Source organism: Dermacentor variabilis, chromosome 9 (assembly GCF_050947875.1).
Source record: "Dermacentor variabilis isolate Ectoservices chromosome 9, ASM5094787v1, whole genome shotgun sequence".
NCBI lineage: Eukaryota > Metazoa > Arthropoda > Arachnida > Ixodida > Ixodidae > Dermacentor > Dermacentor variabilis.
In genome coordinates, this window is record NC_134576.1 from 77,141,547 (window position 1) to 77,162,838 (window position 21,292).

Genomic DNA, 21,292 nt, shown 5'->3' on the forward strand with positions numbered 1-21,292 from the left:
TTAAGGGCCCCTGTCGGGGTATTACATAAGGGGGGGGGGGGTGCAGAAGATAAGGGTAGAAACAAAGATATGGTTACAATTTCTTACAAAACTCAGTCTAACTAACCAGATGGTTAGAAGTGAAACTAACTAGTAGCACAGTTACTAGCACTTCAAACTGGTACTAGCAAGCTTGCAAGTGTACCAAGAGTCTTGCTGCGCATGCGTCTTATGCAACGAACCTGCGATGCGGAGGCAATTCTTTGGTAGGCTACAGAAAGCGCGTTCTTAGGCTTACGTACGCCAAGCGCGAACACATTGCGCAACGTTGCGGCGAGCGTCCCGTGCGTGAACGTACGCGAACGCAGGTGCAGACAAAACGTGAGTGGACAAGGCGCCATCTGGTGTGCCGTGCGAAACCTGTGCAATATAAGCACACATCCAAATTCTCATAACTATAGTGCGAGAGCTGGACCTGCGGCGGCAGAAGACATTCTGGAATCGTGGCCGTACAGCGAAGAAAAGCGGAAGATGACGACCGCGAAGAAACCACCCGATTCGAGCCCGTCAGCTGCCACTCCTGTACTACTAGGGCGAAGCCTGACATTAATCATCTCCCGTGGGAATGTGCGGGCCTTGAAGTACTGCGCCAGAAGCCCAAGCCTGGAGAGGTCCATTATCTTAACGGCTGGATCTGCCGGCCAACACACCTGGACGCCCAGCTCCCTCCGGGAGTTCGTGATAACTGCGGACCTTCAGGGCAGATATTAATCCCTTTTCCCACGTAGGCCTGCGTGCCAGCCCTTATACTTAAGACCTTCACGCACTCACTCATCCTGTCGTTGCTATGCCGACGCGTCTCGCCAGGCTTACAGACGCCGCAGCGATTTTGCTGCTGACAACGCCAGAAATGCCACACTATTTCCCAAAGTGCGGCACGCTACCTGCTCCAAATTTGTCATTCAAGAGAGTTGAGAGGAAGCTAAAGCTTTATTCGCCATTCTGGCGACCAACGATAGACAGGGTGCAGCAGTCGTCGGGACAATTATACTGACGTTGGAGCCCCGGGCGGAGCGATCTTTGACAACGCTTTCTTCTCCCGCGCCCGTAAACATTAGTTACGTTTATCTCGTTAGAGAACGTACGTTGACACAGCGTACACAAACCATGGCAACTCAGTAACGCATCCGGAGTTTACGCAGTTAGGACAACGCTATCTTTTAGTTCTACTTAAGGCGCTGACGTATGCTTGACAACACTAAGCTAACACGTCTAACTTAAAGCGATAACGGTAGCATGCAAACATCACGACGAACTTTCGGCGCGTCACGTTTCGAAGCCCATAGATTATAGGAATCTTCGCTCTAATCATACAGTTTTCTATAAAATATACTAGCCGGAAAACAGGCACTGTGATTGTCCTGCTGTCACGAGAATGATGGTTAGTATACATGGATGTACTTAATCTTCGCACTTCAAGCATTCTTGCGAGGTTAGTTCCGAGGCCTTGTGTTTCTAAATTTCCGAGCATACGTGCCTGATGTTTGGAAGCAATTGCATTTGCAAGGCAAAATTTTGTTCGCGATGATCAATTTGCAAAGTCACAGAGCCGTTCGAAGCCGGAAGGACGATGTTTAGGAAAATCCGTGTAGAAATAACGATCCCGCGCACGCTGGCTGAAGATATAATTCCAGATCCCGCACACACCTAGCGTCAGAATTTGTCGTGGCAAACTCCACGGCGCGAACGATTTGCTACCGCCGTCGCCCTCCCACAGCCCTCTTCTCCTTCACTCTCTCCCACACTCCTTCGAGGATTCTTGCGATTCCGGGAGCAGCGCGCTGGCACGCAGGACCGTGGCCCGCGGCGCTGTAGAAGACGCGCGCTGGCGCCGTCGACTAAAAGCGACCGAGGAGCGATTCTTTGCTGCCGTTGTCGTCGTCGTAACATCTGCCGGCGATGGCCCCGCGAGACTGCGGCTCTTCGGGGCCGCGGCCCGTTTTAGAACGACCCCCCCCCCCCCCCCCCCGCCGCTCCCCCCACCCGCCGTCCTCTTCCGTTCGCTTCGGCGAACGACGTTCGCAGCATCCCGACGCCTCCTTCCCTTTGTGCACCTAGGGCGCCGGCTTGGAGGCATCGCGTCTTGCCGCGTGCCTGTGTGTGTTATTCGGCTTTCGTTTTCGTCTTCCCCCTCTCCCTTCACGTCTCACTCTCTAAGCTATTCTCTCATCGCGGTCCTTGTTCTTCGCTTGTTTCTTCCACGCTGTGTAGCTCGCCGCGGCTGGTTCCCTTCGCCGGTGTTCAATGGCGACCGTTGCCAATACGCCGGAAGCGCAGGCACTACAACATTATTGCATTCTTGGCGTTTTCTCTCTTATGTTTATTTTCTTTCTTAAATGACTTTTTCACGAGTTATGCGATGGCCACAGCTTGAAACCGAGGTGGAATCAAAAACTAAGCAAAGCACCACGGCGTAGAGGGTGACGACAGAGAGAAAGAGATGAAAGGCAGTGCTGTTAAATAGATTAACTGCCCGGCTGGCTACCCTGCACATGGGGGAAAAGGAAAGCGCAGGAACGGCGAGCAAAAAAAGACAGGAAGAGAACCTCATTCGCCGTCTCCGACTTGGAGTAATCACTCACTAATGCCTACACTGCTTCCACACTGGAATGGTCGGGTGTCCCGAATGTGAAGTGCGCGGGTGCAATGCGCACAATTAAACTCGCCCTGCACAAGGCTCGACAGGGTTGGCAACCGTGTATTTAGAGAAGGACACTCCTCACACCCTGGTCACAGTCGACGTCAGCTAGAGTTGCACTAAAAGCGTCGTGACTCTTGAAGGCATGGACATTGAATGAAAAACACTTGTCAGTTGCCTCTCGCGTGCTGGTGCGAACGACAGAAAGGTGGGCTGAAGGCCTTAGCACTGGGCTTTCCGAAGTCTGCTACACCGACTGAGATTGGCTAAAATGTGAAATATAACTTCATTTTATCCCCTTAAAAACCCCATAGGGGCATTACATAAGGGGTGGGTACACATATTCATTATACATCAGTTAAAGATCAAAGAGCACAAGTTTTAAATACAACACATGGGAATGAAGTGGGCCACGCAGTTTTAGCAAATAGATACAAAGATAGCGCCAAATAATAAATGTGAACAGCATAATACCGTACTTCTTATTCCGAAATATGGTCCGTTATGTTTTGCACGAACGTAGTACAGGTTATGGCGGCAATGTGGCGGGGAAGGTTGTTCCAACATGTTGGTACGCGAAGAAAAAGGAGCCTGAAAAGGTGGCAGTACGAGTGCGAGGGCGGACAACTTGGTACGTGTGCCGAAAGCGCTGTGCTATGAGGGCAGCGGGAATAATGTATCGTGGTTGATTAAGTGAAGTATGATAAAACTTATGAAACAGAGAGAGATAGAGAGAGAGAGAAACTTGAGATGCGACGACGATCACCGAGGGTAACCAAACTGGATTCTTTTTTTTCAATGACGACACATTGACATAATAAATAGAATGGATGAACCTTATGGCCCGGTTTTGCATAGATTCGAGCGCGTTGATTAGATATGTTTGAAGAGGGCTCCATACCGCAGATGCGTATTCGAGTTCACGTCTGCTTATGGTTTGACAGGCTGGCGATTGTGGTCTTGCTTTAAGTTTCGTTTACAGAAAAAAAACGAGAGTTTTATTAAAAGATGAGATGACGTTAGTAATACGCGTACTCCAAGACAAGTCATTAGTAAGGGTATTTCCATGGTATTACAAAGGTATCTGTAAGACTTTGCAGTTTCTACGTGTACGCGTAGCGGGTTAAGTCGGCGGGAGAATACCACTACTTTGCACTTATTTGGTTTTAGCGTCATTAGCGAGCAATCGCACCACTGTTGCAAGCAGTTAATAAATTCCTGAAGAGATATTTAGTCACACGCGTTGTAATTGTCTGGTAAACGACGCAGACATGCGCAAACATTCGAATACTGCATGATACATGCAGTGGTAAGTCGTTAATATATATATTAGGAAGAGGAGAGGCCCGAGAACAGATCCTTGTGGAACCCCATAAGTCACTTGTAGGGAATCAGATGTGCTGCTGTTAGTCAGGAGAAACCGTCAGCGCTTTACTAAGGAATACTTTCATCCATCACAACATATCGGGGTGCACATTCGAAAGTGATAGCTTTAGTAATAATCGGCCGATGAGACACATGCTTACCTCCAAAAGCATTTGGAGAAGCCATAAGTTTCTCGATTTCAATGTATGATTGGCGGCGTTATTAAATATTCGGCGAAAGCTTTGTTTTTTCTTTTACTGTCGGTTAAGCAGCTGGAAAGAATGATAAAAGAAAAGCAGAAAACGAAACATAATTGAGGCACGGAGGCCAGTCTTCCTTTCTACGTCTTCCTTTCTACAAACGTTACGCTTCTCGAAGCATTGTTTAAGAGGACAAGAGCTGTGCTTCAATACCGAACTTCCATACGCATGATTCCCTCCCGGCTTCCGCTTAACCTATACGCAGTGGTGCAGCTTCGCAGACCGATTCACATAAGCCCGCAGGCATACTAAAAGAAAATCGCGTTTATTACGTCACAAATACGTTCCACGCAGTAGTCACTCGTAGCGTGTAATACTCACAAGTCGCGCGCAGGATTAACGCGCGAGAGCACGCGCTCGTCGCTAGCAACCTTCTAGGCGTCGGCGCGAGGCGAAATTGCGCGCCAAAGCTGGCGCAGGCGAGAAAGCGCGCACGGTCCGCGTATCGGTGACAAAAAGCCGGGAAAAAGGAGCAACGAGGGCCCGAAAAGCCGGGTCTGCTCAAACAAGGACGCACTTTTCAGGAACAGTTGCGAAACGCCGTCCCTGGGATCTTCGATCAATCTTCGTCGCGGCCACCAACCTTTTTCTCGCTGCCTCGCTTGGCTCTGGCTTATTGATTTGATCCACGTGCTTTTCTTTCGTTTCCCTCCACCTCTATTTCCCACTTCTCTCTCCCTCTTCCTATGTGCGTCTTTTCACTTTCCGTTTCCAGGGCGCCGGCACCGGGAACGATGACACATGGGCGGCATGCTCCCGAACACATCTCGTATGCGTTCGAATTTTGTTTACAAGTTTGTCGCTGAAGACTGATGGTGGAACGAGATTAGGTTACGTCGTCGGCTGGCGCACAAACTCAGGCACACGGCGGTGCCGCCGACAACACCTTTCGTAAACCCAACAGTCTGAGTTCACTCCGTCGTGAATCAGTTTTCGTGGGGAGACTTGGGAGGAAAATACCTTGGGTGCTCAATTTAGCTTTGGTACATACACAGCAAATAAATAAATAAATAAATAAATAAATAAATAAATAAATAAATAAATAAATAAATAAATAAATAAATAAACAATGCAGGTAAGCTTGCCACGACGCAGAGTGTAATCTGACTTGACTTACGCGAATGCTGATGCCTTATGCTGCTATGGCCAAAGCGGCATAGATTTGGCCGCGTTTGAACGTTAGTGCAGCTGTTCACGTAGCAACACGGATAGCAGGTCCAAACGCAAAGCCCACTTTGAGCTCTGCACACAATAGTACTCTGGAGCTAGGCACAGCACTGTGCATACAAAGCAACGCGCCACAACGACCCACCGTGCCCAGCCAGGCACGCGATACGTCGAACGAGACCCTGCGCTTCGGTACCACGTGATGCGACTCGACTCATTTCGATTGCAGTCTAGGAGTAGCGCACAGCCACTAGTTAGGGTTACGGAGAATCGAAAGACATTCAGCGAGGTGCCCCTCGCTGAAAGCTCGCTAGCAGCCTACGGGGCACGTCTCTCATGTCGTACTCGCAAATGAAAGACCCTATATACCTGCGCAGCACGCAGCTATTGCTGATTGCAAGCTGAATGCTTCGTCAGACTGCGGGGCAACCTCTCAGCGTTGGCCTTCCTATGGCGCTCGATTTTTGCAATGTTTTCCGGGAGTACCGGGTGACGCGGTGTTTGGGTAAAAGGGGGGGGGGGGGGCGCAGTCAAATTCTCCTTGAGAACACGTGGGACCTATATACACGTGTCCAGAATGATGCAGGAGGTTGAGACAGGGAGCGCGGCCCATAATTGCTATTCCCCAAAAATTGATTTAATGGAATCAAGAAAGTCCCTGGAGCCTGGCGATATTTAAAGCGAAGCTGTCTAGGCGAACCCACCCGCACTTGATTGATCACAACTGCCGCTGTCCTGCCGAATAGCTGCAACACCGAACAGCGCTCAGATAAAAAATGCGCTTGTATGTATATTAGCCTAAACTGCACCATGCTTACAGATGTGCCGGTGGCCGGTTTTGTTCCCTGTATACAGAATTACGCAGAGAAACAACGAACAGTGCCTAAATAAGATCTCTCTGCAACAAAAATCTACCTTTAACCGCGTATTTCAGTTATTGAGGCGAATCTCTGTGCGTTCTTTTGCGGCGTTTGGCGCGTCTCCTCGGCTGGCTCATTGCCGTGTAAGGTGAGCCAGTCCTGGAGACTGCGCAGCAGGAAACTGGCCTGATCCCGGAGATGCGTGTGACGAAGGGTGTGCCGATCCACGGGACCGTGTACTCTACGGTCGTATACCGTATAGTGCACGGCATATTATCGGTCTCTAAATGGCGGGACTGTTTCCCGACGGCGAATCCACACCGACCAGCCCAGCATGCTGTCTCATTATATTTATTTTAATCACTTTCGCGCTATTCAAGCTAAGCAATGCAAGGGCGCTACTAGAAATGCACAACTAGACATGTCCGCAGGCACTGTGCTCTCTGAAGTAGGACGTGCGTTTCAGGAAGGAAAGAAAGCAGGACTCGTGTTTGGAGCAATCCTCAGGCGGCACATAAAAGGGCCTGCTCCGCAGCACCCCACGACCACGGAGTACATTCACCGCGAAAATACGTGCATACGCCGTAGCCAATCGTTTAAGTGCCATTTACCGGCTCTTAAACAACGCTGCAGCCTTTGCAAGACGGTAGCCGAAGCGCGCCCCCACAAACAAACTGACGCTGGCCGGTGGGAGGAGAGAGGTGGCACGCTGGTTCTACGCACTTCCTTAAGTCAAGGCTCGTGTTGTGTCACATTTAGAAAGTCTGCGCAGGCGCTGTTAAAACGGGCCACTTCCGTTTGGCTAGAGCTTTTAGACTGCACCCTATGCTCTTTTGGCTGAGCACCGGACCGCAAGAGAACGGCCGAGGCGTGCGGAAAAGGTTGAGATTAAAGAAAATCGACTGATTCTGCGCTTCCCAAACAGCAGGGCGGCCGTGATATATGAGAAAAAGTTCGCGACGGGGGGGGGGGGAGTGGGATATGCATACATTCGAGACCCCTCGCCCTCGCTCATTCACAGCGAGCGTCTCGAATCTGGCAGCCTTGATGTAATTATTTAGCTTACGAAGTATTTATTTAACAGCGTGCCTGCTCTCCTAAGGTCACGTGTTGCATAACGCCATGGGACAAAAAGGAAGGATGTTTCTCATCCGACCCCCATGGCTATGAGTGCCGCTTGCTAACACTCCTTGAGCTAGATCTAGTACAGATAAATACCAAAGTTAGTGGACGGATTGATAGCCATCGGCTTAACACGGCTTGGTAGTGCATCGCACGTGTAATGCAGAGGTTGTGGGTTCGGCTGCCACCGGCGAATAGTTATATTTTCTTCCACTTTTATTTCCCCTTTCTGTATTACTTTCTACACTTAAATTTCAACTACAGTTAATATCCTCGATGCTTTCCTTTGCTTCATTTTCTGTTGGTTATATATGGACATAACTATAAATATGCAGTCTATCTTTATTTTCTACTCCGCTTCAAGAGTTCTGTCGTATGCCTTCGGGGGCGCCGACTCCGTCAAACCATTGTAATGACTTTTTTGTCGGCGCTCTCAACATCGCGCATGTTGAATAAATATTGATCTGTTGAGAAAATAGCAAAAAAATTGTAGGTAGACTATAGACGAATACGGTTGGCCGACTTCACCTGAAAAATTTCCGTATCACCTTCCTGTGAGGTCCAGGAATCTGGCAACCACTTACGCTAGGTCATTATCGGTGACCACCAAACCGACGGCAAGCTCAATGGAGGGGGAACAGTGGAGACTGCAGCAAATAGCGTTGAACAACCAGGGACATTTTATGTGCAATGGTTAAGAATAACGGAGGGCGTAAGCCCCGACAACGAAAAATTTGAGTTGGCAACCACTTTCTTTGAGCTGGAGAAAGTTAAAGCTGCTGTTACCGATACTCAACAATAAAGTTGGAATTAATAAATAAACAAACATAAAAGAAATATTTTCTATTTCCAAACGAAGTGATCACGTACTCAAAATACGAGAATACTGGCCCAGGACGAGCCTGTTTGGCTGCTCATTTTTTAAGGAAAAGCACGGCGAATGCAACAAGCCGCCTGAAGCGCAACTGTGTTGTGAAAATGTAGACTTGTTTTAGCTATGATGCAACCACTCTGCTGGAACCCCTGCGGGCAAGGCGGAGTAACGCTTGAATAAAAGAATAACAGATTAAAACAGGAATCAATCTCAACGAAAGAAAGTTCTTTCAGTCGGCCATCGTGAGTATTCGATCATAGCGGACCTAAATTAGGCCCTCGCCCAGCAGCAAAGCCTTTGGCGATGTTGCGACACGGCGACGTGAGGCGGTACGGCCCCGTCCGTAGTTTTTACAACTATAGTTACCTAACTTTTACACCACTAATATAATGTCAACTTTTTCCATATCATTCAAAGGCGCAGAGAAAGAAAAACATCCGGAAAAAAAAAGAAGAAGCACGAAACATCAAGCTTCAGCAATTTCTCCGGCTCACAACTCATATACATAGACGACACTCACTTCACCCTGTATTCCAAGGCCTCAAAGTTTGAGAAATTCCTACAACTGCGTCAAAGTCCCCAAGTGTGTGCGACCACATGACAACGACGGCGCGGCGGCGCTAATATATATATATATATATATATATATATATATATATATATATATATATATATATATATATATATATACAGTCAGGTGGTGCCGAAACAACGACCTGATGACGAGGCACAACGCAGCGATGGACTCCGAATTAATTTTGGCCAACTAGGATTCTTTAGCGTGCAGCTAATGCAGGGTACACAATTGTTTTCGCATTTCGCTCCCACTCGAATGCGGCCACGGCAACTGGAATCGAACCCACAACCTCGAGCTCAGCAGCGCGACGCCAATAGCCACTAGGCTACCGCGGCGGGTGTTACTCTTTCTTTTTAAATACCGTAAAAGTAACAAGAAAAAAATGTATTGTTATGGAACAAGACGAAAAGTAACAGGGTCGTAAAAGTTAGATCTGAGTTAGCTAAGGAAAGCAAATAACTTCAGCATACAGTTATATACACATTCTAACACCGAGTCCACATATATACGGATGGCTCTTCCACCCAGACCAGCTCCACCGGGGCAGTGGTTACACCATCACGATCACTAAGCATCCGATACAAGATTTCTCACTTGACAATGTCGACCTGTTCGGCGCTTGTTGCCCTCCGAGGTGCCGTTGAATATGTTAACAACCAACCGGCTAATCGGTGGGCAATATTCTGTGATTCAAAGGCGGCCTTACAATGTCTTCTGTCATCTCTTCGTCGCGGGTCCTGTGAACAACTCGTATCGGAGATACGAGTAATGCACCATCACATGATTGCGAAAGGACGCGACGTCGTGTTTCAGTGGCTGCCTGGCCCCATTGCGATATCTCCGGCAACGACCTCGCTGACGCAGCTGCTAAGAAAGCACACGATGGAGCAACCCTTGTTTCTATACCTTTATCGCGTACTGACGCAGCCCAACACTTAGGCAAGCTAGCGCACCGTATGACATTGGAGAAGTGGCACACACCTGATTTCACTCAACATCGATTGCATTCCCTCAATCCATCTATGCAACTGCGGCTGTTACCAGGGCTTCCGCGTAATGAGGAAACAATGCTGTGCCGCTTACGCTTGGGCGTCGCATTCACGAATGCATATACGTTTTTAATTGGAATGGCTGATAGCGCCGAGTGCAATGCCTGCGGTGTCGAAGAAACTATAGACCATCTACTGTGCTACTGCCCATCATTTGAAAATGAAAGACAAGATCTCTGCACAGCTCTCAACCAGTTAGATAGAAAACCGTTCACCTTGAACAAGATCTTGGGACCATGGCCTCGCATATCGCAGCTACAAAAGGCCACAAAAGCGCTGCTGCGATATTTGAAAGATACAGGATTGAGTCAGCGTCTGTGATCCGGACTGAGTGACTGAACGATATCCCCGGTGGACTTTCTCTTCTTTCTTTATTCTTTCCGTCCCCGTTTCCCTTTCCCCAGTGTAGGGTAGCCAACCGGGTTCAGTCCTGGTTAACCTCCCTACCTTTCATTTATCATTTGCTCTCTCTCTCTCTAACACACAGACATGAAAGGACATTACGCGAAGCTATGCAAGGCGCACAGCTAACGATTTTTTAACCGTACACTCACTCCTTGGAACTACTGGCTTTTTTTTTTGAAACCTTACAAAATATAAAAAAAAATCGCCTGTGGCCTGCAGCACAATTCTATGACTTGAGCCGCGTTTCTCGTAGAGGCCGACATTATTTCGACGAGAAATCGGTATGCGTAATCGATTATGTACAAAGAATACGAATTAACTTCATAACTAATTACTTTACCAGACATATTGCATTTACTAATTGTACTCAGCGAGTTTTCAAGGCATATCCACTTGGAACGAATTATGAAGGTGTCACTGGTTTAAGGATAGCTGCCGTCAAAACGCACTGTTCCGTTTTTTTTTTTCTTTTTAACGAAGCCCATTTTATCCAATTCAGGGAACCAAAGCAAACGGAACGCCAATCTATTCGCCGCAAATAGGTATCTCGAAACTGATGTCACCCTAAGAATTCGTTCTAAATAGACGCGCCTTAAGTTTTCGCCGACAACAACACTTCGTTATAGATTGCTAAAACATTGCTTCATTATCGCAAATGCGTTATTCCTTGCAATAAATTATGACTAAAACCTAATTTAGTAATAGTTTGTTAGGTAATCTGTCATGCATTTCAACTTCTTGCCCAAGTAATGTCGGCCTCCTCGAGTTATCAAAAATTTAATTATGGGGTTTTACGTGCCAAGACCACTTTCTGATTATGAGGCACGCCGTAGTGGAAGACTCCGGAAATTTCGACCACATGATGTTGTTTAACTTGCACCTAAATCTACGTACACGAGTGTTTTCGCATTTCGCCCCCATCGAAATGCGGCCGCCGTGGCCGGGATTCGATCCCGCGACCTCGTGCTCAGCAGCCCAACACCATAGCCGCTGTCGAGTAATCAAACCCACGAGCATAGAATTGTGCTATCTTCCAAAAGCAATGCTTGAAAGCTTTCTATGCTATAAAGGACACTCAGCATAATATAAGGTTTCCTTTCTATAAGAAACAGGATTTTTCAAACTCCCCCGTCGCATGTAGCACAATTCCCCTTGTTTTTGAGCTGGATTACTCCCAGAGGTGGAAAATATTTGCACGGAATATTAAGACGAACATCTTCTTATTTAACAAACATTCGATAATTAGCTTTTAACCTAATTAATTTAAGGCATATACTTCCTCTTCAAACAATCTTAACCGACTTCCAAAGCCATTTCCACTTTGAAAGACTTTCGAGAAGGACACAAGTTTCGAGATATGCTTTCCCAAATATTGCGACAAAATGCATTCGGGTTTCATTATTTCCTGAGCTGCAATGCATAAAAAGACGTTTTCATAAAGAAGTAGATGGAAGAACAGCGCATTTCTTCTGCAGGTTTGAAATCACTTATCTAAAAACTGGGGCTATAGTTTAAGAATAATTCCAAGTTATGTGCTTTTTTAAAATACCTGGCTGTATTTCGTGAATTGCAACATGTGCGTTGAAATATTCAGTGAAGACGGTTCTTAGGAAAAGTTTGTTAATTACTCAATTATACGTTTTGATGTCTAGTTTAACTAATGTCAGCCAGTTCAAGTGATCCATCTCAACGAGTAGATTCGTGCTATATGTCAAGGGTGATTTCAAAAAAAGTGATGTCACAAAAAAAAAAAAAGTCCTGCGCATTCCATGCAACGCCCCTCTTACGGCAACCACGCACTTAAGGCGAAAAGGAACGGACGGAACTGCTGTTATTTGTTTTTTTTTCAGAGCACGACATCACAAATTAAATATCACAAATTATCTGCCCTCATAAAATGCGCTGCGTACAAAACGCCTCTCGGGTCAAAGAAAGGTCAGAACTCCGCTTTTAAACATCACACGCACGTTCCTGCCCGTGCTAAGAATAAATCCAGAAGGACATTTCATTATACAACTGAGCTCTTCAGCTAGACTGCCAACCGGGCGGTTTGCGATTCTTGGAATATTTAAGTGTTGCTAAAAATGCGCACCTGCTTTCGCCTGCCAAGCTAACGAGTAAAAGAAGGAGACATTAACATGACGCGAACACTGAGTTTTCTGTTTTGCACCCATATTTGCAAAGAATGTCCTTGCAGTCGCTGAGATTCATTTAGCATGTTAAATTGCACAAAAATCGCCCGCCTCTGTGTGTCCGCATGGTCTGCGCCTTTTGTGTTGAATAACCAATAATTTGTTGTATAGTCATTTATAAAATGCGACAGTATGGGAAGCTTGGCTTCTGGCGCCATCCCCAATCATAGCGAAACACGCACACATATTAAGAAGACCATTCAAAGGGGCAGTGCATATGTAAAAAAAAAAATACAGACATAACTAAAAGCTTTCACACTTACAGTGAAATAAACTCTCCGCATACACTCTGCCGATATAGTAAGAACTTGACGTTACGTGTAAATCTATTCAAATAATGTATAAATGCGGATTCGGCAACAGCGCAAAAAGGACGAGGACACAAGGAAACAAATAACACAGACAAGCGTTGACTGCCAACTGGAAGTTTAATTTAAAAAAATTATGGGGTATTACGTGCCAAAACCAGGGTAAGAGGGAAAGGGAAATAGTAGAGGCCTTTCACATTAGAAGGGAAGGAGATAAATGTGTAAGCACTCCCTCTGTTGCCTTGTCGGGAAAAGAAATCCCATTTTTGGAAGAAAGATTATGATGTTGTTGATTTGCAGATGTTCTTACGACTGATGTGCGCATGCCTATGCTGAGAAAAGGTATAAATGTCCGGTGAATTTCAAATAAACTTCCAGTTGGCAGTCAGCGCTTGTCTGCGGTACCTGTTTCCTTGTGTACTCGTCTTTTTCGCGCTGTTTAACCCCAGTTCTAAGTATGAACCATCTAGCCCTCATCAAGATCTTACTAATACGAAATGAGAGTCAGGACGAGTTCCGTGCAATAGTACCGGGTGCTTCTCGCTCAATATTGGCACTCGACGAGTACTCAAAGACTAAACTTTTCGCCATCAGATCCGATTGCACCGATTTCGAGAAAAGAAGTGCACTGAAATATTTGCGCACCGACGTGGTGGCTCGGTGGCTGTGATGTTCTACTGCTGAGTACAAGGTCGCAGGTTCGATTGCCGCCACCACGAAAGCCACATTTGAATGGGAGGAGGGGGGGGGAAGCGAAATGCACCTGTGCGATGCAATTAACGGGCCCTGCACGGCGTGTTGAAGCTTTCAGGGGTGCCAGAAATTTTTTGCGGCCCAAGCGCATGTCGCATCCGCGTACAGTCGCACCTGTGTCTGTAGTTATAACACCTTCCTGGCAATTGAAGCGAAACATTGACTTGTGCTGCCGCTGTCATCGATTCAGCGTTTGGGTGAAACTGCCTTTCTTTTCTTTTTAGTTTTAGGACCATCGTTAAGTTGGGAGGTCAAAACCCACGCATTGGCCAATAAAACATCGGCAGCGAAATGCAATATTGTTCCAGTGTGGGGAAAGTGCAGTGCGGAAAATTGAACCGAAACAAAAGCGCATTTCACGACAGATTTAGGATTTTGGCTATCAAACACTGTCACGTTCATGCGATAGCGTTTACATGGCACCACACTAAACTGGACTTAGTGTGCTAAAAATGCCAATCGCCATAATAAAAGCTTTCGCTGGCCCTGTACGGTCCATTAGGTGGCTGAGAGAGACGTTCATCTATTTGCAGGGCGTCTCTTTTAATGCGAGATTCTGACGAGCTGGCCCATGAGGTCATGGGGGTACAGCTAGCTGTTCTCAGAAACGTTTTTACGCTCTGTTAGCTTTACATAAGTTTTTAATGCGGTACAGCGGTTTGCGATTATCTTTCTTGCCCACAAGATCAAAAACACTATGTCAATGGGCCCAAGAAAGCCCCACGTGTTTTTGTTTCAAATAGCGAAAGCGACTACTTCATCGGTACTCATCAACGAATTCTCACATTATGCTAACTGCAATGGTGCAGAATAAGGAAAACACTTGACTTCAATCATCCAAGAGAGCAGGCTGCCTTCAGAAAAAGCTTTTCTACAATGGATCCCTTCCATGTCATCAATCAGGTAATCGAGAAATTGTGGAGTACAATCAACCTCTCTATTTGGCTTTCATAGATTATGAAAATGCACTTGTTTCAGTAGAGATACCAGCAGTCATAGAGGCTTTGCATAATCAATGAGTACACGAGGCAAACGTGAAAATATTGGGAAATATCCACAAAGATTCCACAGGTACCGTGGTTCTCCGCAAGAAAAGAATGTTATCTATCAAGAAAGTGGTCAGGCAAGGAGACACAATCTCTCCAATATAAATAACTGCATGCTTAGAAGAAGTATTCAAGCTATTAGACTGGGAAGGCTTGGGAGTGAGGCTCAACGGTGGCTATCTCAGCAACCTTCGGTCTGCAGATGACATTGTCCTATTGAGCAACAATAAGGGACGAATTACAACAAATGATTGAGGGCCTTAACAGAGAAAGTGTAGGAGTGTGGTTGAAGATTACTATACAGAAGACAAAGCCAATGTTCTATAGCATGGCAAGAGAACAAGAATTCAGGATCGCCAGTCATCCTCTAGAGTCTGTTCAGGGGTACGCTGACCTAGGTCAATTACTCACTCAGGACCCTGATCATGAGAATGAAATTTAGAGAATAAAAATCGGTTGGAGGGCATACACCAAATCCTGACAGGGAGCTTACCACTGTCGTCGAAGAGCGTACAATCATTGCACTCTACCGGCGATGGCATATGGGTGATAGCAAGGGGGGCCCATCACCATTGCAGTCTGCTTATGCTTTGTAGTAAAGTTTAATTGTTGTCTTACAAAAGCTTCGGAACGCTTTAACGAAGCGCTTTGGAATTAGTACCATAATGTACTTTTGCCAATTAGCCTCACTTCACGTTTTAAATTATGAAGATGCACATACTAGCGCGGAGTGGCGAGCATGGGAGCTCGGTGATGACAGTAGGCTGAATTAAAAAAAATTACATTATCGGATTTTACGTGCCAAAGCCACTTTCTGATTATGAGGCACGCCGTAGTGGAGGACTCCGGAAATTTCGACCACCTGGGGTTCTTTGACGTGCACTTAAATCTAAGTACACGGGTGTTTTCGCATTTCGCTCCCATCGAAATGCGGCTGTCGTGGCCGGCATTCGATCCCGCGACCTCGTGCGCAGCAGCCCAACACCATAGCCACTGAGCAACCACGGCGGGTCACGCTACATTAAAGTAAGCCTAATTATAAATAGTGAATCAGCACATGCCGGTGTATTACACTCAGGATTTCTCTGTATGTCTCTCGTACGGAAAATCTTGGCTTACTAGACGAGGAAACGATAGCCAAACCCGTCCACGCGGCGACGCATACTGTTCACAGTATATTATTTATATTGGGCTTCTGTGGGATGAAAACCATATAAAAATGACAACGCTGATTTTTTTATTCGGTTTCGAAATCGTAGTCATACATGTTTTTTTTTTTTTTTTACAGATAAACAATCAACTACCCACGGGAAAGCGCTGTTAAAATCTGACTGACATTGGCATAAGCAAGTAGCTTCCTCTACAGGACGCGCTGCTCCCCTTCTCTCCGATTTGCCGCGACCATGAAGTCTAGAACGTTTGCAATATCATTCTTTAGCGTTGGGCACATTTTGTAGAATGAAGAAAAAGTGCTGATTCTCTAAGAACGTCGGACGACCAGCCTTCAGTATGCGCAATATACTTGCGCCGTATCAGCGAGTGGCTAGCAGCAAAAGGCGAACCCTGTCTTGAAAGACATTCCGTGATCATAGCTTTTGAATATTGTTTATGATAAGTGTGGTTACATAAAGATGAACGCAGTGACGACTTTTTTTGTGTGTTTGTGTGCCGCAGTAAGGATTAGGCTGCAAATTAACGGCACGTCTCGAAGAGAAAGCTTGTTTTTTAACACCGTATTTGTCACGAACGAACACATACAAGCATTCCTCCTTTCCCCGTACTATAGCACAACTGTTATTGTCTAACTAAAGCCAGGTCCCAATCTTTCAGCATTTATTTTTTGATTGTTTTACTATCCTTCATTGGCTCACTTGTTGCCACTGTATGTAGTACTTGTTGCCCCTCCTATTTGGACCATGTGTTCACAGTATTAAATAAATAGAAAATTAATAAAATAACTATTGAAACTGATGTTACCCGTTTAAATATCCAAAACAGCCACTCTTGGCGTGAATAGAGGCTTCGTAGACCAGAATAGACGCAAGAATGGCAGGAAGCTGGCGACGCCGTCTTGAAGTTCTCGCACCTACTTCCCGTGACGTCACAGATTTTGACGGCAGCTGCTCGTACCCCGCTAAATGTTTTCTATTGGCAAAGACGGAATACGCCGCATTCTAACAGCAGACAAATACTGAAGTTAAAACTTTCTATAACTTTTGTTAAGCCAGAACACACACATACACACAGAAAGACAAGAATGATTTCAAAATCTGTGACGTCACACTGACGAACAGCGCTCATTCACCTGCGCGTAATTGAAAAAAAAAATGTAGCTTTGATCTGCATTTTCCTTTGAAATAAACTCTTACCACGACGTTAACGATAACAGAGCTTTGAAAGAACACATTATCAGTCGAAATTGATTTGAAGTTTCTCTTTAAATACTGAAGGTGAATCCCGAATTATTTCGGGATACACCTTTCGGAATACAGGACATGTAATGAGGAGGGAAGATAACTGATGGTCATTAAGGTTTACGGACTGGATTCCAAGGGAAGGGAAGCGTAGCAGGGGACGGCAGAAAGTTAGGTGGGCGGATGAGATTAGGAAGTTTGCAGGGACAACATGGCCACAATTAGTACATGACCGGGGTAGTTGGAGAAGTATGGGAGAGGCCTTTGCCCTGCAGTGGGCGTAACCAGGCTGATTTACGCTAATAAATGTATTCAGAAAGAAAAATACACAAAGGAGCCTGTGCACACATGCCCGTACAGACCTCTTTTCGAGGATACGGGAGCTTGCATGCAGGTTCAAGTTACTCAAGTGCTCCTTCTTCCGCCGAAATACTCTCGAAGGGAATAAACTTGCCCAAGAAACTGTCTGCGCTTCACCGTCAACATTTTTATATTCGCTTCATAATTTTCTCTTTAGTCAACGGGGCGTCAGAGTTGAGCGTGGTTCTTTTTTTCTCTCTGTGTTTTATATTATACTTTTTGCAAACATTGATTAGCCGCTAGTATTAACTATTTGTATTCCGAACAGTTATGAAACGTTACCAATCTGAGTTTCGTTGCGCATACGCATTCTTTGTCATTCGAACGCTTCTATTCCCCTTTATGCTAATGCTTTACGGGCGCTGTGGGTACTGTCAATAAATAAATAAATAAATAAATAAATAAATAAATAAATAAATAAATTCTAGCGGGAAGGACAGCAGTTTGGTGTACGCTGAACGCTCCGTGACCGCAACCTCAAAATTTTATTTAGGACTCCATCAACGATTATTGGTTTATTTTTATTTATCATTATTTTTTATGGTGGAACCGACAGGTGCGGTAGACAGCCCAATTGAAAAGAAAAATGGGAGCGCTGTTGAAGTCTATTACGTCAAGGGAGGATGACACGGTAGCTGGAATGTATGGCGTCACCAACGCCATATACGGGCAGTAATCATGACAAGGCTTGCGGCCAAATTGCGAGCACTCTCGCTATCAATGCACCTCAAACAAAACTGTTCCTCTCCTGGCCGTGTCTCCAGCTTCTACACTCTAAAAAATGTTTACATCCTTTGGGTTGTGTTTTGTCCCCTAACATTAACCGTCATTTGTCTTGCCCGCATTTCCTTTCTATAACGCTGCGAGCCCGGTACTTCCTAGTCACGAACGGTTGGCGCGTTATCAACTTGACACAGCATTCTAGACAGGAAAGTAGCGAGCAACGAGTTTTCAAGAGAGGAAACGCAAGCAAGGCAGGTGAAGATTATTGTTTAGGTAAGCCCCAAAGAGTGTAAACTTTTTTTAGAGTATAGTCATTGACGAATGGGGGGGGGGGCTTCAATTGTTGCTGAAAAGATACACTCTTAAACAAATGTACACCCTTGGGGGTGTATATTTGACTCACAACAATCATCTTCAACTGTCTTGCTTGCGTTTCCCTTCTGTAAACGCTACGTTGGCTACTTTTCGGTCGAGAATGCTCCGTCACACTGATAACGCGCATTCCGTTCCTAACTGGGAAGTACCGGGCTCGCAGCGTTAAAGAAAGGAAATTCAGCCAAGACAGATGTTGCGTGGCAAGACACGACCCAAAGGTGTAATTTTTTCTTAAAGAGTGTAGCATCTCACGGCCTATGCAGTGATGAGGACGAAGCGAGGACTCCTTGAAGCGCGAAGAGATGGCTAAACGCCGCAGCCCAACGAAGTCGGTGCGAGGCGCGCAGAGCACGCGGCTTCCCCTCAGTTTTCAAACCAGCGAACGACCAGCGCCCTCCTTCTCGCGAATCGAGATGCGCGCAGCGTAGCGCTGAAAACCAGCAGCACGCGGCGAGCGCCAGCTTCTTTCCTAGCACAGGAGGAGCGCACGCGAGGATGTAAGAGGGGAGGGAGAAAGGGACAAGGGGGAGTACCGGCAGCTGCTGACTCCCTGTGCGCACGCGCAGCAGCTCGCACGAGCACCGAGGACGCGCGTGCGCATGCGCGCAAGGCTCGGGCCGCGGCCCTCGCGTCGATGCGACGAAGCAGCAGCAGCAGCCCTGCTCACGCTCCGGGGCCGATGTTCTGACCCTCCCCCCGCCTGCCGCCGTTTGCTTCGCCGACAGAAAGAAAGCTCAACTGCAACACGCTTTCTTTTCTCTATTCTTCCTTTTTTTTTGCCTGCGGAGATCTATGCATCGCGCGCTTGATGAACAACAATACCCGGAAATTGGATGCTCGTAGCATAAATATTTGCTAGGGAAACCCCGGCGGTGTGGAAAGAAGCGCGATTTGATCGAGTTGAACCAGTCGATTTATGAACTATTCGGGAGTTCTTCGAAAGCGCGGCTCGCCTTTTGCAATAACTTACATTCTCCGTCGAGAAAGCGCGCGACCCAGGCACGTGACCTTAGTCGCATCTAAGAGCGCGCTTCAAACGCTGTTAAGCAGGCGTAGTTTTCCCGCAGGTTTGGTGGCTTCAGGGAATACACGCCTGGAACGGTTTCTGATCTTCCAGATGCGAAATGCACGGTTGCTTCACAACGGGGAGCACAATAAAGCAGCGGCATGCGAGTATCGCGTTTTTTTTTTCTCTTTCCTAGGCAGCTGACGTTTATGCAGCTGCATGTGGTGTTATTTTGATCGCTTCGGCACAAACGCGCGTTATTGGCGGGGTCGTAAAGACGTTGAGTGCTGTGTCATCGTGTTAGCACTTCAATGTCAGCATCCTGAGGGAAGAAGCACATGTGATTCAATTTTCAAGTAGTCTTTAAGCTATAATTCGGCGCAATGCAATGCAGCTCCACTGAGCTCTCCTGCAAAACAGCCGTATCGCGGTGTTTTGCAGCAAAACGTACGCGAAGCCAAGCGCAGTTACAAACCGGAACTTCGACCGAAACCTTTCACTCTCGGGTCTCTCCGATTGCACTTTATGCTTAGCGTGAGTCACCCACAATACTCGCCTTGGGCGGCTTGACGTGTGAATGCACGCGTACAAACGATTTTTCTAATCAAGCAGGTTTCAGCATCCGCTAGTTAGGGAGGACTGAACCCAGAGAACTCGCTTAAGGCCGCAGCAGCATCAATCGAGCTTGGCGTTCAGATCTGTAGGTGCGACTTCTCTTGCTTGCACCGGATCCTGCGGGTGAAGCACCATTCACCAGCAGCTCTCGTTCGCGCTTCGGGATTTGGTTTCAACAGAAGACTTTCCAAACGAAGGTCAGCGCTTCCCGGTTGCAGCTACGCGCAGGAAGGTAGGTAGGTACTCACTCGTTGGCTATTGCCTCCGTGCCGTTCGCGTCGGACCCGGCCAGCAGCGGGAGCGCCGAAGCCACCAAGAAGAGAATCACGGGCGACGACGCCGAAAACCGGTAGCCGTAGCGGCGGCAGCAGCAGCACGATTGGCGGCGGTTGCGCAGTAGCACCGGTAGTCTGGGTCGCACGTCGGCCGGCGGCGTCCAGCGCTCAGAGCCGCGACTGATCCCCATGGGTGTCGACACTCACGTGGGAATCCCGACGCACGCGTCCATCGGCCGACGACGGTGGGTCCTAGACGAGCACCGTGAACGCATCACGCATGGCGGCCAAAGCCGGCGCCGCAGCTCCGGCTCGCGCGCCGCCGTCGACACCGACGCGCACTCGCCGACGACGGCATCGCCACAGCCGGCCCCGCGAAACGAGCGTGCAAATTCGCCCGCGCCCGAGCGCGCGCGAGCCCGACGTTGCACCGCAGCAAGCGGATCGCACAATCGGCTCGGAAACGTTGCACAGCACAGTGAGGTGGACGAATCCAGGAGTGCAGAGAGACGGATACCGGGCGCGCACGCAAAGACCCTTCCCAAAGCGGCGACGGTAGCACACGGCCACACACGCCCAACCCGGCGCTCCTTTCGGCGATAAACCGCGGCGCTAACGGAGAAGAAAAAAAAGGAGCGTCAGCGGAGAGAGAGGGCTGGCGTCGTTAGCGTCGTCGCCGTTCGCGGCGCGCTTGCTGGCTTGGCTGCGCCGGCTGACGCTGCGAGCCAACACGAGCCGGAGCCGGAACAGTGTGCTCGCGGATGAGGAGAGGGAGAGGCGAACGCTAGCTGTGGGTTAAGCTGCAGCTGTGCTTTTTTTTTTTCCCATACCCCGCACGCCCCGCACGATGTGCTTTCCCGCACCCTACC

General features: G+C 47.4%; 1 protein-coding gene across 1 annotated transcript in view; it reads right to left on the reverse strand.

Moving 5' to 3' along the window:
- The window catches only part of LOC142557005 (voltage-dependent calcium channel subunit alpha-2/delta-3-like), a 210,538-nt gene extending 189,490 nt beyond the window's left edge, over positions 1–21,048 (reverse strand). The window contains exon 1 of the mRNA XM_075668523.1: positions 20,397–21,048. Within this exon, the coding sequence (XP_075524638.1) occupies positions 20,397–20,614 (218 nt within the window). The 5' untranslated portion in view covers positions 20,615–21,048. The remainder of the gene's footprint in view (positions 1–20,396) is intronic.
- Positions 21,049–21,292: the final 244 nt, after the last annotated feature.